The 17,460-nt window shown below is 42.2% G+C and overlaps 1 protein-coding gene across 1 annotated transcript in view; it reads right to left on the reverse strand.

Annotated features, from left to right (window-relative positions):
* The window catches only part of MROH1 (maestro heat like repeat family member 1), a 1,237,492-nt gene that overhangs the window by 971,472 nt on the left and 248,560 nt on the right, over positions 1–17,460 (reverse strand). The window contains exon 8 of the mRNA XM_069221041.1: positions 8,571–8,711. Coding sequence (XP_069077142.1) covers positions 8,571–8,711 — 141 coding nt within the window. The remainder of the gene's footprint in view (positions 1–8,570; positions 8,712–17,460) is intronic.

The following is a 17,460-nucleotide window of genomic DNA, read 5'->3' on the forward strand; positions in this document are numbered from 1 at the left end:
TAAGTGCAAACAGCCTGTGTGGGAGGCTCAGTCCTCCTCCCTGCCAATGCCTGCGAATACAGGCTGTTATTGCCCGATATACTAAAAAGTGTCCCGTTGGTAGGCCAAAATCCGTCCTGAGGGCCTCAAAGGACATCAATGTGCTGTCCCTAAATAGGGCCCCCACTGTAGGGATCCCAGCCTCCACCCAGTCCCTAAAGCTCATTCCAAGTGCCCCGATGTGGTAGGGCCTGTAAAGACAAGAGGGGTAGTCTTCCAACACTGAGTCAGGATATTTAATTCAGGAGGGTCCCGTTTCCCATCCCCGGGGGTTCTCAATAGGATCTCAAACAGTCTATGTTCCTGCGGAGTGAACGCCTTCACGCTCATTCTTGCATCTAATCTATCTGACATCCAATGCACCAACCACTGTAGCTGTGCTGCTAAATAATAGGTCTCGAAGTCAGGGACCGCCAGACCACCATCTGTGGACTGTCGTTGAAGCTTAGCTAGGGCTACCCTCTTCCGCTCCTCCCCCCATATGAATGATATTACCATGGTGTCTAATTCTTTAAAGATGGCTTTAGGAATCCAAATTGGTAACACTGTGAAATGATACAGCAGTCTTGGTGGTACAATCATTTCAGGACTGCTATCCACCCAGCCACTGATAGTGGCAATGTCTGCCAAAAAGCCATACAAGCTTTTATGGAACGCATGGAGCTTCCAATATTGCCCTCAATAATGTCTTGGGAATCATGATAGATGTTCACTCTCAGATAAGGGAGTCCATTCGGAACCCACCTGACCAGTCCCAGGTTCAGCGGTGGCGCACGCAGTCCCCCGAATGGGAACAGGCCAGTTTTGTCCCAGTTCACTTTTAAGCCAGAATGTCCCTCAAACCTGGAAAGCATCTGTTGCACTCAGGGTAAATCTCTCTGGACATCTTCTAGGAATATTAAAAGATCGTCTGCATAAAGGGCTATATGATGTCTCTCGCCCCCTGCTTGTATACCCGGACCCCCTTCTCCTGCTCTGGCTGCAGCTGCTAATGGTTCCATTGCCCAAGCAAATAAGAGAGGAGACAATGGGCAGCCCTGCCTTGTTCCACGCTCAACCTTATAGCTATTGGATATTGTGTGCCCTGTGCGCGCCTTGGCCATGCTGTAACAGACATCTGATTGTGACAATCCTACTGTTTGCACACTGGAATATTTTTTACAAAAGGTTTTGAAAAAAGTCTTACAAAAAAAACTAAGGCAAAGGGAAAGAACTGACATCAGTGCACATGGGAGGTGCTTAAATGTGGCTTCAATTGTCACTTTCAAAGGCAGAACAACACTGGTGTGCAGCCACACAACGTCACTTACCAGTGGACAGATTTACTCCTTCAAAGTTTTTTGTCTCACGTCTGGAAAATATTCACAAGGTGACAAATCTGCAGTTAGAAGTATCCATCAGAAGTTCTGACACCATTATTAGTATTTACTCTTTGATCCCATTACTACTGGTAGAGCTAAAACTAATCAGCATAAGCATGTGCTTCAGTACTGGGTGGACTCCGACGGCATAAAAAACCCTCACATTTCTTAAAACTAAACACTTAGAAGAGTCCAGGGCAGTGTAACCTGGATGGATCACACTCACTTTAGAAAAACACCCTGTAAACCTCAAACTTTGCCTAAAAGGCTAAAATCACAGACTTTCCTCACATTTCTGAGACAGAAACTTCAAGAATCTGCAGGAATCCACATAATGCCTGCTGTTCATTGTTTCCACACTTCTGATAAAAATGCTATTTCACTTGTTCTTCCTGGACCTAGTGCCCATGACAAAGAAGGCCGTAAAATACAACATGGAGACATCAGCGAAGAGGGTAGCTGTGATATAAATGCTCTGGGTTGGTCACCACATACGGAAACCTACTAAACCCAGACATTGTTTTTAAAACTAGACACCCAAGGGAGTCCAAAATAGTGTGCCTTTCTTGGATCTCTTGAAGGTTTCTTATCTGTAATACCCTGCAAAATGCAAACTTTGCTAAGATGGCTAAAAGCACATTTTCCTCGTGTTCCTGTGATAGAAACTTCTGGTATCAGGAGGGATCTACAAAATACCTACCACCCAGAATTCCCATACTTGTCCCAATAAAAATGTTACCCCATTTGTGAAGTGGAGCCTAGTGCCGGGGACAAAAAAAAACAATCAAACCCTTCACCAGGACTAGTGATGTTGCAGTTTGAGTCCTTGCAGATTCCAACAGAACACTGTGCAGAGCCACATGGTGCCAGTTTATGGCTAAGCAGCTGAAAATTTGCGAATCCAGTTATGGATGCACGGGACAAGTTTGTAGGAATCATCTATCCATTAGTAGATCATTTTTTTTTCAGAACCAACTGTGAGAAGAAAGGAGCAGCTACTGAAGGAGATGCAGTGCGGACATGATGAATTAAAAGGACAAGTTACTTACCTTCTGTAACACCTTATCTGGTACAGATTGTATATCTAGCTGCAGATTCCTTACCTGTGAAGGCTCCCCAGGCGTTAGACTGGATCCGGAAGAATATTTGTGACTGAGACCACTGACGGGCTAAACATTCCTGTAATGGATCCATATGTAGTATGGCATGGGGTACTATGGCAATGCAGGAGGCCATCATCCCTATTGATTTCTCTGAAATTAAGTAATAGTGTCTGCATATACTGGACTCTTGCAGAATTGGGATCAGTTAATCCTATTTGTGTGTTTAGAATAGCCCCTAGATATGGGTGAATCTATAGAGGATGTAGGTGAGACTTGGGAATGCTGATGGTGAATTCCAAGCGGTGAAGCAGATCTATTTTAATCTGCGGGTCTTGTTGATGACACACTGAGATTAGACACCGTTGGTGAGTTCTACCTTTGATAAGCCAATCGTCTAGATCATGTATTTTTTTGTCCGAGTAGATGGGCTGACACTTCCGCTAGGCACTTGGTGATTACTTGCGGTGCAGTAGTCACCCCGAAGGGAAGGACTTTGAACTGAATGTTTGTCACCTACTACAAATCCGAGGTATTTGCTATGAGCCTGGTGTATTGGTATGTGAAAATATGCATCCTTTAGGTCTAGTGTAGTCAAAGTCGCCCTGTTGGAAGAGTGGGATCACGTCTTGCATGGTGGCCATGTGAAAGAGCTCTGACAGATCAAGGATTGGCCTCAAAGAACCGCCCTTTCTGGGTATTAGGAAGCATACAGGTTATATCCCTCAGCCTTGGTGTTGAGGTGGGATGGGTTCTATAGCTCAGTTGAGAAGAGCTTGGTCTTTCTGTTTGAACAATGTTCGATGTTCTAGTGATAGCCTGTGAGTGTGAGGTGCAATGTTGGGAGGTGTGGCAGTGAGCTCCAAGCAATAGCCAAGTTGGATAATGTCCAACTATATAAACAAAAAAGAAAAGTTAGAAGAGAGAAGCCCATTCTTCTTCCCTAATCGAACGAGCTTGTTACCATCACAATGTGCTTTCACAAATGTCTTTCACTCATGTCTCAGACTAACCATTAGGTTAAAAGAACCCTCGCCCAACAACCTAGTTGGTGGCATGCTTCATCACTGGGTTCCCACCTAAGATGCCTAATGCATCTCAGGTGTGCTACGACGCCTGATTCCAGAGGAGCGGGTTTCGTTTTTGACTTAGTAAATTTGTGAGTGAGTTAAAACTACCTCCAGGGAATCCGTCCCTTGGGAAATTTTAATCATGCATCCCTTGGGTAGGGTTTAAAAAAAACTGAGGGTGGATGTGCAGTGAGAAAAAAAATGCTCTCACATCCTAGTGTTAGGTTGACATGTTTCAGCCAAATGTGAGTGCTGCATGAGTCACAGTGGCTTTCTTCAGTACCAACCTGCTAGGAAAAACCCTAGTCAATAGGTGCATACACACTAAGGCATGCGTGTATGGAGTGGAATCATTTGCAACTTATGGTTTTCACCAAACCTCTTATTGATTTTTTTTTTTATCGCACCAGTTTAGTGCAACATGTATCTTGCCTATATAGTCACACTTTCCTCAAGACAGACCGCCTGTCATAGTACCTACCACCATCCTGCTTGGGATCTGAAAGTACAATAGCCATGTTGGATAATGACCAACACCACCTGTTCTAATGCTATTGATTGCCATGTGGGTAGAAAATCCTGAAATCGAACCCCCCAAAACAGGTATTATATGATCAGGGGGAGGAGAGGGAACTCATTGTTTGTTGGTGGGTGTCCCACTGCTTGAGAAGCACCCTTGCCTCTCCTTTTGGCATTTTTGCCTCTGTATGAACCTCTAAAGTAAAATAAAGTAAAGTAACCTCTTGGAGTAGAGTGTTAGCTGCAACTGTGTTAAGAGGTGGAGGCTTCAGAAGAGGTGGCTTTGGAGCCACTACGAAAGATAAGGCACTGAAAAGGACCACAGGAAGTAGATGTTTTCCCTGTCCCGCACCAGTATCAATGGCTAGTCCCCTTGTTTATATGATATTTGAAGGGCCCCCATTGATTTAACCGTCTGTCTTTTTTTTTAATCTTCTCTTGTCTGGCCAACTTGGGGATCAAAGAGAAGCTCTTTCTCAAATGGTACATCATGTAGATTATGTTGCACCTCTGGTTTGAAGCCAGAAATACAAAGGCATGCATCGCATCTATGAATAATGCTTGAATTGCTGACCCTGGTTGCAGTCTCAGCAGCATCCAGCGCACACCTTATGGAGGTGTTTGATATTAGCTTGCCTTCTGAGACAACATGTCCTCCCTTTCTGTTTTCATCTGGGAGATATTAGAGGAGGTCCTCCGTCTCATACCAGTGTGTGTGGTCGTAGCAAACCCATTGAGCTGGCAATGTGCCAATGACTGGCAGATTGTGCCACAACCATTTTCCTCACTGCATCAATATGCTTACTCTCTTTGTCAAGTGGTGGTGCTTCTCTGCTAGCTTGTGAATTAGCCCGCTTGCGAGCAGTGGTAATTACTTTTGAGTCTAGTGGTACTTTTCCCCTAATATATATGGGATCGGATGGGGAGGGCTTGTATATATATATTTTTTTTTTTAAATCAATCCTATGTGTAAGTACCCTAGCCCTAAGAGGATCTTCAAAAATATCCTCCGTGTTACATAACATGCCTTTTAGCCTGGGGAAATATTGGATGGTCCTTTGTGTGGATGGAAGGGTCTCAAAGAGGAAACCCTCTTCTAAAGGTTCTTTGTGGAGCTGCACATCATGTAAGCCAGCAGCAGAAAGTGAATGCAGTGGTGGTGGAAGTTGCTTAAAGGGAGGTGGTGATGGTGGTGGTGCTGATGGTGAGTGAAGAGGCTTATGACCAGTAGCTTTGTCCAATTTCTTCCTCTATTTCGGTGGTATTGTACAGTCAAGAGCCTACTCGAAAGACAGCTGTCTTTTCAATGGTGGAGGAATTGGAGCTGAAGGGTTGGTGAGAATACGGCTAGTAGGAGGCTAAATATGGAACTGTTTCTGTCAACCATCCAGCTTCTTCTGCAGTATGTGGAGGATAGGCCCAACTGATTTGCCAAAATTAGGCTTCGGAGTCCGCTTCGAGGTTTTCAGATTCAACCCATGTTTCAGCTTTGTGTTAATGGTGGATGTCGAGAATAAGGTCGGCACCAACAGACAGCTCAGCACAGAGGTGCTCAACGGCAGAGGCTTCAGCTTAGGTTGGTGTTTCGGCACTGAGCCGGAAGGTGTGGCATCCAGCGTGGTCACATAGTGCCTGCTATGGCCAGAAGGCAGTGGTGGACCGAGGGCCTCTTGATCAGAAAGGGCTGCGTGTCTCGGAGTTTTCAACATGGTGTAGTGGGAGAGGGGGAGCAATACTCACTGACTGTTGAGCCAATGTAACTTCCCGCATCTCCAGGTCGACTTCAGGATTGGAGTCGGAAGTGCCCTCAGGAGAGAACGCCTCTTCCGTGGATGTCTCTGGGTGTTGTTCTCCTTCGTCGATGTCTTCATGGCTGAAGATGTCCGGAGTGTCTTCAATGCTTCTCCTTTGCATTTCAAGTTGATGTGCCCGACGATCTCATAGGGTTTTCTTAGAGTGGAAAGTTCAACAAGCTTCGCCGTCTGCCTTCCTGGAATCTCTAGACAGGCACAGATTACAGACTTGAAGTCAGTCTGTCCAGGGATATTTCATGTGGCACAGAGAGCAGAACCGGAAGGGTGTCCGTTCCATCACCTGTAGAAACTGAGGGAGACTGAGGAAGATGGCCCCAGAGGGCGAGGCCCTAAGGGGCCGCAGTCGAAGCATGGCGATTCAACAATCAATGTAACTGTTCCCTGATACGCATAATAAGAAAGTGTCATTGAAAGACTAGGGTAGAGCATGGGCTGAAAGTACTGTCACCACCTGGAACCACAGCATAAGCACACATGTCCGAACCCGACGGTGGAAAGAAAACAATTTACCAGTAGAATCAATGCCCATGAGCATTATCACTGAGAGGGAGAGTCACTCTACCATGTGACTCTAAATACTTCATTGAAGAAAAACAACTTGCACACATCCGGACCCAACAAGGGATGGCAGGAGTGTGCAAAGCATGCGTATCCACAGCCACACATGCCTTGAACACAATTACCCAAATAAGACTGCTTCCCAGGATATAACAGAGCCTACTATGAATTTGGTGCATGATTTAGTAAAAGTTTATTGAGTATTGAAACTCAAAGTTTATTTGTTTCCGGACTACTTTTAAGAAGTGGACACTTTGCTCCGTTTCCTGAAGTAACATAGGCACACCTAAGGCCTGATGTTCAATACTGTTTTGCGGTCCCAAAGCCGAGGATTTGCAAATGTACAAAGGATATTTTGTAAGTAAGAGAGAGTTTTCTCACACATTGTCCTCTGACATTTTATGAATTAATAGGTGAAGGCAGTGTTAAGGTTCCTTGCTCCAATTTTAGAGATACAAAACGGAAGATTTTATTGAGTTATAGCTGCACTTGAAGTCGAAACCTTTGGGAAGATACCGACTCACAAAATGGGACAAGGCAGCTTCCATTGTGTCAATGTGAGCATTTGGTTTTGAAGGGAGCAGAAAAATGCTCATGGGATCACTGCATGCTTCCCAGTAAGCCATTCACAGACTGCAAACTTTTTTTTTTTTTTTTTTTTAGCAAATGGAAGCCTTCTACTTTGTAAAAGTGGGTGTTTGGTACTGAAAGAAGCATGGAAAATGCTGCACAATCCCTCAATGCTGTTCCCAGAATGCCATCATGAATCTCAGACACTGGTAATTACTCATGGCTGCATTCCAGATCACCGTTGTGTCAACCATACCACATCCATCATGGAACAGTCATATGAAAATCAGCTTTTATAGAAGCAGCCCGGACTACTCTGAACAGGAACACAAGCAACCAAGTCTGATTTTGGACTCGTTATGCCCTCTCTATGAAGTATAGCTTGAGTCCTCTGGCACAGAGAGAATTTGATCCACACGTCTGGGTATACCTTTTTGCACTCAGTGCATCATACGGAGGAAAACATAATGGGTGGAATGCTTTCATCTCAGACACTGGTAATTTCTCGGGCACATAGCAGTCCATATTTGTTGCCAATATCCCACTGTCTTTAAAAGAAAGGGCCAGCTCAAAAACTAAACAAAATTCAGAGAATACAAATACAGGAGCACCAAAGGACTTCAGCCTCAAACATATTAATGAGGGAGGAGAGTTTGAGACTCCATGAGAACGGTGGTTTTGTACTACAACAGCTTCATACATTAGTGACTCAGAAAATCAGTGTGCACCAACACCAACTTTTGTGCCACCACCTTAGGCCATCGGGTCCCTTGCACTATGAAATAAGTGTGTTTAGTCATTAATGAATATCCCTTGAAGAAGAAAATATCTATTTTTGTCTTGCAAAAGTTTACACGATCTTATGTTGAGACAGATATTCTAGAACCTAAGGGGAGATATTCTCCATGTGGTTCTCAATATCTCCATATCATACTCTCTTCTTAAGGAGTTTTTTGTTTTATTCTATATTTAGTAACAACAATAGTTGCCTTAACAGCTTATTATTCGTATATACCACCCAAACTTAGCACATCCATACCTATTTCTATTCAACCACATATGTTTGCTGCCCTAGTTCCAATCTTTGTTTTCGGTAGTCCACCGTTCTTCTCCTCTTCTAGAGTATTTAGGACAGCATAAACACTGGAATGGTTACAGTGACCTAGTGGCAGTGTGCTCCTTGTACCTCTGCCTGCACTTCAGTTATCAGACAGGGTAGAAGGAAAGAGGCAGAAAAAACTGTCAATTACCTGTTAACTAGAGGGAAAATATGCAAAATAAATCTGCCCAAGGAGGGATAGAATGTTGATGGATGGTCTCTGGTTATGGGAAATTACAATTATATCTTCAATAACATGCATAGTGGTAATTTGAATGGCAACAGAAACTATTTAAAAAGGTCTATGCTTCATGAATGTCAGCAGTCTAGCACTATAAAAACACACACAACCACAGAAAAAGAACATAAATAAATCCAAAGCAAGAGAGATGTATATTCTAAGTCACTGGCATGGATATTTACACGCTTGATTAACCCACCTTGGTCACATAGTAAGCATCAATGGTTTTCTTGTACAGTGACAGAATTACAGGAATCAAACGAGGCAGCTGTTCTTCCAGTTTTTCATTGGGCATTAATTGGGTCATTGGGCCTAAAGCTTCCACCACAGCCAGTCTGACCTGAAAGGAGAGGGACAATGTTAGATTTTGAGCTTCATCGCTGCTTAAGTTCCTACAAGCATCGTTTTGAATGGGGGAGCAAGAAAAAAAAATATTAACTTGTAATACTAGTTTCTTCACCATGGAAACTCACATTGACTTAATAAAAGGTAGAATTTTACATGTGTAAGATCACTGAGCACAATTTTTAATATATTTTTGCATGTTCACTAGTCCAATACATAAAAAGTCAACATATTCACACCGCAACATTCACGTGGTTTGATTATTCAGTTAGATGAAATGGTAAAATATCTGCACATTTCTAGGAGAAACATGACATAATTAAACAATTAACATAGAATAAAAAAACAGCAAATGGTTCACCAATATAATCAGTAAACTCAGTACAAAACTATTACTGCCCCTTTAAGAACCTTAAAACTCTGTCTTATACCATCATACCTAGCAGAGAGACAGGCAGTTTTTATTTTGCACTCCAGGACGATGATCCTGAATACAATCCTGCTTTATTTTTAAGCTTACCTTTTAGGAACCAGGTTTCCTGATTGACCTCCTATTCCTGTTCTTTCCAGCCTTTTTGCTGATGCTTTTTATGTATGCCCAGCCTGTTTGGAGGCGGGTGGGTGGGGAAAGATGTCAAGGAATCACAACCACAATGTTTGTGTGGTGCGTCTTCCTGGCTCTCACTTCGACAACTGTGGGATTTGTAAGAAAATGTCCTATTGGAGGCTGAGAGACAGGAAATGGGTTTGCCTCAATTTGTCAGGAATGGCACTCCTGTTCCAGTCTGGGTCAACGTCAAAGAATATTTTGATGGAGGGCTTCCAGTCTCTCTTAACTTCTCCATCTTCAGCTACAACTATTGAGTCCAGGAACAGAATTGAGCCTTTGTGGCCTTCTGATGAGGTGGTAGCAGACTCATTGAAGGATGAAAACAACTCCATCCTCTCCCCCACAGGGCCCAGTCGCCTCAACAGCCTCTCTCCAAGGTTCCAGAGCCTGTTTTTCACCACACCAAATTTCAAAGAAATCTTAGTCCTTGAGCAGTTCTGGACCCATGCTTTTAGGAGCAATGAAGAGTGCCTGGATAAAATAGATTTTTTTACCATCCTTCACAGGTTTTAACTGGCTGGCTATAAGAGAAAGTTTTCTCAGTGACCGCCATTACAGGATGTAGAGGTTTATCCCCTGCATCCAGAACAAAACAAAAATTACAAGAGCCCTAGGGGAATCAGAGGAAGTAGAACTGGGAGTAAATCTAGTAGAGTTCCAACATTCAAAGCTTCTCTCATTTTATGTACTTGGCCATTGTTATGACCTCTTAGGCCTACAGAAAGGCAGATATCCTCCCCAACTGGCAGTGTGCACACTCTCGTCAGGGAAAGCAGCTTTCCAGGTGGTGGAGGGTAGCTGAACTTATTTGTCTTTACTTTAGTATCGACCCCATACTGCCAGAGAAATTGGTTTGGCTGTTGGACTTGAGAGTGCAGCCTCTGGTAAAACTGAAGTCTCTTCAAATGGCCTCAAAATGTCCACTACTACTTAGAAAGTCACAGGCTGGGGTGCTAGTCCCAAAGACTGAGCAGTTGTGCCCACTTTAAACCTCTCTAGGGATCAGTCGCTTTTAACTCTGAAGAGTTTAAAGTCAGTAGATGTCAGTCTATTAGACTTGCTGTGCATCACTGGAGAAGCCTGTGGACCTCTGCCATGCATGTTTCCTTACGGCCACTGACAGGCCTGCCCTGAGAATTTCCTTGGTGAGATGCTGGCCATCCTACAAAATGTTCCTCTGGTGCTTCAGTGAGCTAGTTCTTGCTAAATTTGGCATTTCTCAAAGAGAGAGGGTGTACATAAAAGGCACATATGTGGCACTTATCAACCGTAGGGCTAAGCTGCAGACAGAGAAAATTATCTTGCCTACCACCTCTAATTCGTTAGACCTCCTGCCTGGAGAAGCAGTTGGAAAAGTCCTGGGATTCTCCTTGGGGCAAGTTGCGGCCTGCACCACCACGCTTTGCTGGAGAAAGTTAGGTTGAAAGCTGGGCACAGTCTCCTGTTGTGCCAGAGAAAGGCTTCATTAAACAGAAGCAGTGGTTTTAATGTCACTGGGCTGTAGGACCTCTGTTGTATACTGGATCTAGCCTAAGCTGTAGGCATAGGTAGACCCATTACCTCGGATGCCTTCCTCAGGACTACGTGGGAGGATGGTAATTGGGGAGGGGAGGAAAACCGGTGTTGAGCGACACTCCATGTGTTTTCAGAGATGGATCGAGCTCACTCGCTTTCTGTAATGCTAAGTAGGTAGCGGAATGCCATGATACAGGGAGAAGCAAGTTGGCCACCTCAGTTTTATGGTCACTGTCATGTGGTATCGCCTGAGGGATTAGGACGTAGTCCGAATCCAATGAAAAGATTTGAATAAATGATTTGCCAATATTGTTGGGGGGTCCAGTTAGGACTGCTCTCTCTCTGTAGCCGGCATATTCTATTACTCTTAAAGAGTCTCTTCTAGATCACATCTATACGGCCTTGGTTGTTGCAGGCTGCTCCAGGGAGGGACATGTGTCAGTGGCTGTGGCAGTGGCAGTGTTGGTGAGTTAGATAATGAGCAAGATGTTCAGCACCAGCGTGGCAGGTCCCTTTTGATTCCACCCCACATGGGCCCTGGTTTCAGAGTGTGCTTTGATGTATAAGCAGTCAGACTGATTCATTAGGTTTCTTATTTCTTATAAGGAGTACCGTTGGTTTATTATGTTCTATGAGGGGACATGTATTCCAGGAATCCTTTTCCTTTCTCTCCCTATTAGTAACTTATAATTTAGATATACTTCAACATTACACAGAACACCACATATGTATATGCATTCATGATGATGATATGCAATAAAATATAATGGGGGAATAGTAGGATTAGGATAGGCGAGAGGGAATAGAAGAGATGGTTGATATGGGATATTTAAATTAAGATATAAGAATGGCATTTTATCCAGTGTGAAGTAGACTGCCCACCTGACCTGCTCACCAGAAGCCTACAATTCTACACTATGGAAAAGCAGTTGGAAAATGGAAGCACCAGCTACTTCTCATTATTGCTCTTTGTTAATTAGAATCTTCTTTACTCGAGCATTCTGATTGTAATCAGAACCCACGATTAGCTGAACACTGCAAACAGCAGCTTCAAAACCTTTTCACCTTTACACTTCTCTAAATTAAAACGTTCATTTTTTCGTGCTACTATACTAAAATAATGTTACTTTTAATCCTGGTTTTCCATCATAGGAATTTACTATTAAGTCAAGAACGGAAAATATATTTCTGCCTTTGTGTAGACGGTATGGAACACTTCAAATCCATATGTTAGGATATACATTTAGAAGAAAGGAGATATGACATTCACATCGAAAGCACAACTTCTATAGACTTTGCAGACTACCTAAATTCCCTCTGCACTGTAGGATGTTCAAGGATAGTAGTCATGAATGTAGAACAGAGCACACCTACTTGACGAGGCATTGGTGTTGGCCAAACTATTGATATTGAAAGTGGGGTGTGGATCGACATATCAAGTGGAGTGGGGAATGTGCAGCAATGGGCAAATGCAGAGGAAACCATAAGATGGGAGGAGGTATCTGGAGCGCGCCGACACCTCATGGATTAATTATGGGATGATAATCCAGAATCTTTTTGACAATAGTACTTAAAATGTGGTACAATATAAGACTTACCCTGATAATCTAAACCCAGGCCATGCCAAATGGCTTTAAATGTAAGAATATCAAGCTTATTATCCAAAACAATCAGTGGTCTCTACTGCAAAGAAACAGATTCTTCACATGTAACAAAAAGCCAACTTAAACCGCTGTGTCCATGCTCGAATCCAAATCTAGACAACAATGCTTGGTGAAACTATGAACAGATTTCCAAGTGACTGCTTTACAAATATCAGACAGCAGTTGCCGCCTTTCATTTTGTCAAGTGAGTTCTGAGTTTTCCAGGTGAAGGTTTGTTGGAAAGCAGGCAAGAGAGTGAAATGTAATAAACTATCCATTTCGAGATGTGTCACTTGCATTTGGCTCAACTCTTACAAAAATTATGATAGTTAACAAAAAATGTCATCTAATCGTTCCTAAGGTCTAGATAAAATAAATGTGTTGTTTAGATGTAACTGCAGCTGTTCAGCAATGTACATATGTATGTATGTTGTATTTCTATAGCGTGACCTTGCTAAAATGCAGTGGAGCCCTGTACAGCGTCAAAGACAAGCATAAAGTTCACACGTGAAAATAAACAAAGCCGACTTGTCAGCAGTTAATGGTATCCTTGTGAGTGTTGGTATCTTTCATAGACTCTGAAGCCTGAATGTCCCCCATCATTAGGCTGGGAAAGCTTGCTAACCAATATTCAAAAGCAGTGTGTGTGTACACCTGGCTAATCGGAGGTATACGCACCCAGCTCTACTTCCCTCCGAAGCGCCATTTGTCAGATTATTTGGAGATTGTCAGAATTTAAGAATGCACATAAAAAGATCACTAAAAACGAGGATGTGAATCTATGAAAGATATAAGTTAAAAAAAAATTCTTCCTGGATTGTCATTTCTTATGCTCACATGCTTGAATATAGGACTTTAAAATAATCAAATTATAATATACATACTCCTTCCTCTCTACCTATATACATACACATAGATTATATATATATATATATATATATATATATATAGATCACAATGAAAAAAAAACAGAGGCTTATTATTAGTTTATTAGTTATAGTTAGGAAAGCGTAACATTATTTCTATACAAAACCAACTTAAACTACACCAATATTAGAAATTCAAAACTTACAGCTGTAACTTTATAGATATAAGTTAAAATTATAATTTGCACCCCACCCAAAACTTATGATAACTTGCACTCCTCCATTCAGAGAATTGTCACCTCACTAGCCAAAACAGATTTACCAATCCACAAAAAGCAAACTTTCTGGATCAAAATCTAGCTTTCTGGCAAATTAGGTGTCGTTCTGTTCCGCCATTTTGTAACTATCATTGTTCAATAAAACTGCACAGGGACCCCTCTTTTTCTTGGTCCCTGTGTGACGTATTAACCTGACACTTTCCAAAATGAAGTGGAGGCAAATGAGACTTTTTTTCTTTAAAAAAAAAAAAAAAAAAAAAGTTTTGTCAAAGTTATAAGCAAACCAAAAAGCCAATTTCCTAAGGAAACGTGCTCCTAACTATAACTTCGCAGTGGGTGAGTGTGGGCAGGGAAGTATGTTTGCTCCAGCAGCAGTAGTGGAGTGAAAACCTGCTTCCACCGCAGGGCAGGAGTATACTTGTAGCCAGCTCCTACCAACACCCAAAATGGGTGCTTGCCAGGGAGTTGGCAGGGGCTGCAGGGGTCGTGACCGCACCACCCTGCCCTCCCCCCAAGAGCTCATACACAAAAGAGGGGTGATAGGTAATATGTCCAGACCTTCCTACTCCCAATGCATCCACATTGGCTTCCTTTCCGCTTTACTCAGATATCTCTGGGGATTTCAAGGCCCTCAACCACATAAAATGTGTCATGCTTCATCATCAGGCTTTCCACATCTTGTACCCTACAGAGTCCAAGGTGGTTGCTACCACTGCAAGTGGGGGCAAAGGTTTTTAATTTATTTGTGGAATATGCACTTCACTCAAACAAACCAGAGATAAAATAAATGAGCTGTTAGAACTGTCTAGAACATCCTAAATATATTTTAGTGCTAGATATCCTTACACATACATATGACAAACGTGTAGACTTCCAATATGTTGCGTTACATGTCTTTCAATTCATTTTCAGAACTGCTGTAGCTGCCCTTCCTGCTGCAGAACCATCTCAGACTCTGTCACCATTGACGGATCTGTAGATGGTCTTATGAAGCAATGCAATAAAGGATAGAATCCAGTTGGAAAGTCCCTGATAGAGGTTTTCTCCCATTAACGTGCTTGAAAGCTACAAAGAGCTGTTTGCTCAAGATACAAAATTTAAGGCATCTCTTGATTTCCAGAGAATGCAGTGACCTCTCCACCACCTTTGTAGGTCACCGCAATCTCTTGCGTCTTTAAGATAAATTTAGAATTAATCCTGGGGACCATCTAGTCTTCGAGAGCCCATGTAATTACTTACTCATCATGCAGCTGCTATTTTCAACAAAAGGCTATCTTGGAGGATAAATACTAATCTGTGGACTTGTAAAAAGGATCAGGTGGAGGCTTCATCACAACAGCCAGAACTGTAATCAACTAACATGCTGTAGTAATACTTGTCACTGGTGGAAAAGATCTAAATAGAAATTTAAACACATCCTTAAACATCCTTGTTATGAAAAGGGAAGGCGGGTTGGGTATCCTTAAGCTAGAGGAGAAGGCTGACAAATGTATCCTAACCAAAGAGTATTGTAGCCCTGAGCAGGATAGATGTAAAAGTGAAAATTGATGAGGCAATATATTAAATGGATTCTGAGTTTCAGATGGAGGCAAAATGTAAAATCCTTCCCATTTTATTCTGTAATATTTCAGAAAGGGTGGTTTCCTTACTGCTTGTAATATCCAAGAATTTGAGCATTATGACACTCAAGAAGAGAATTTTGTTTCACTCACACTGGAATCTCAATTGACATCTACCAAACCATCTGACAATCAGTGCTGTCCAGGTTATCCCAGGGGTATCAATATTATTGTGCAAGACTCTATTCTCACTTTGCAGAGTATTCTAGGTACTAGATGTACCAAACGGAAGGCACATTTGCACTCACCCTTAAAACTGACTGAGAAAGTGTGTCCTGAGATTCTGTACAGGGCAATCTGCTTGGAAACAACAGACACTAGTAGTTGTGGTGAGTTGCAAATGTGTCACAATTGGGAGTTCCTCACTAAGCAAAAATGAGCTTCAACTGCCTGTTGTCCAATGGCCTTTCATGATTATCAGATCGGTGACTGCTTAGGTCTCACTCACAGTCATAATCCAGCCCTGGCACATGCTATACAGATAGATAGACATTGTTCTCTACGGCCTCAAACCAAAGTTGCTGCGTTTCCAGCAACAACTGTAAAGAGTCTTTGCTCCTCTGCTTGCATGTATAGTCAGGGCAAAGTTATAATGTGTGCCCTGCCCAAAACTTACTGTAAAACTTGCACTCCTACATACAGAGGGTTGTCACCTCAGTAGGAAAAAAACACTGAACGATTTACACTAATCCATAAAAAGCCTGCTTTCTGGATCAAGATATAGCTTTCTGCGAAATTAGGTGTCATTTCATTCAGCCATTTTTACAGTATCCCTGTTCCATTTTCCCATGTACAATTGCACAGGGAAACGTGTTTTGGGACCCCTCTTTTTATGCAGCAGAAGAGGACCACATTTATGGCAGAGTCGTCTGAATTATGCAGAAAGAAAAGCCAAATGATGCAGCGAAAACAGTACAGTTAGTGACAGTTGCTTGATTTTGTCATTTTTCCCCATGTTAACAATGTCTTCACAAAAGTTTCACCTCAAAGGAAACACTAAAAACTCAAAAACAGCAATAAGCTATTGAAAATTGATCCATTAACGTTCACAAAGGGTGTTTCATTGCTCAGCAACACATGCTGCCACGTTTTTAGTAACTTTTGATCAGTTTGAGCTAAAAAATGTTTTTTTGTTAAAATCTGCAAATTATGCAGCAGCTGATGGATAATGTGGGTTTTAGAAAGCGGACTATCTTTTCAGTGTACCAAATGTAGGAGTACAATCTGCATAGCTCAAGTGACCCTTAGTGGTTTACAGGGGTAAAAGTAATAATCCCAAAATCTCTCTTGTGGTAGTGTGGGTGAGCAGTTAGGCTTATCATAGGGAACTGTTAAGCATTTGTTGAACACACAGACTCAATAAATGAGACACTCACTCAAGAAGGAACTCAAGACCAATGTTTAGAGGGATAAATTGCTTACCTGTAATCCTACTTCTCTTTCAGGGGCATCCTCATAGAAGTCATAAGCACTGAATACTCCTGGCCATGCGTGTAGAACTCCAGAGCGTTTATAGAAAGTATTTTGTACTTAGTACATACCCATATATACATACACACACAAACAATTGCAGCCTTAAGAAAAGTGTTAAAAAAAAAAAAAAAAAAAAGTTTCGATTAATTTACTTTTTCTTTTAAAATCATGATAATCAATACAATTCATGTTTTGAAAAAGAAGAAAAAAAAACAACTATAGCAAGCCTTCCACAAACCTTTATTTAAATGCAAAAGGAAAGGGAATATGAAGTATTGTTAACCAATGGGCAGCATTCAAAGAGTAAACACAAGAAAACTGGCACTGTGCCTTTAAGAACCTCACAGCACCCCCGTTTTCCATCATGCCCCACCAGTGACAGTTACGTCAGGAAAAAGATTCCTTATAGAGACAATCTTTGAGAGGTGTAATGGCTTCAGTCTGGGTGGAAGTGCTTATGAGTTTGATGAGGATTACCCTGGAAGAGAACGAGGATTACAGGTAAGCCATTTATCCTTCTCTTCCAGGGGATCCTCATCAAGTCATAAGCACTAAATAGAATATCAGGCAGACTGAAACGCAGAAAAGAGCTCCAGCACTAAACCAAAAAGTTTCATGAATGAAGCCTGCCCTACTTGAGTATCTGCCTCAGCATCTGAATCCAGGTAGTAATGCCTAGTACTCCCCAAGTCCTGGATAATTCTAACAACCAGCGCACCCTGAAATAAGCACGGAAGGCA

This window comes from Pleurodeles waltl, chromosome 2_2 (genome assembly GCF_031143425.1).
Source record: "Pleurodeles waltl isolate 20211129_DDA chromosome 2_2, aPleWal1.hap1.20221129, whole genome shotgun sequence".
Taxonomy (NCBI): domain Eukaryota; kingdom Metazoa; phylum Chordata; class Amphibia; order Caudata; family Salamandridae; genus Pleurodeles; species Pleurodeles waltl.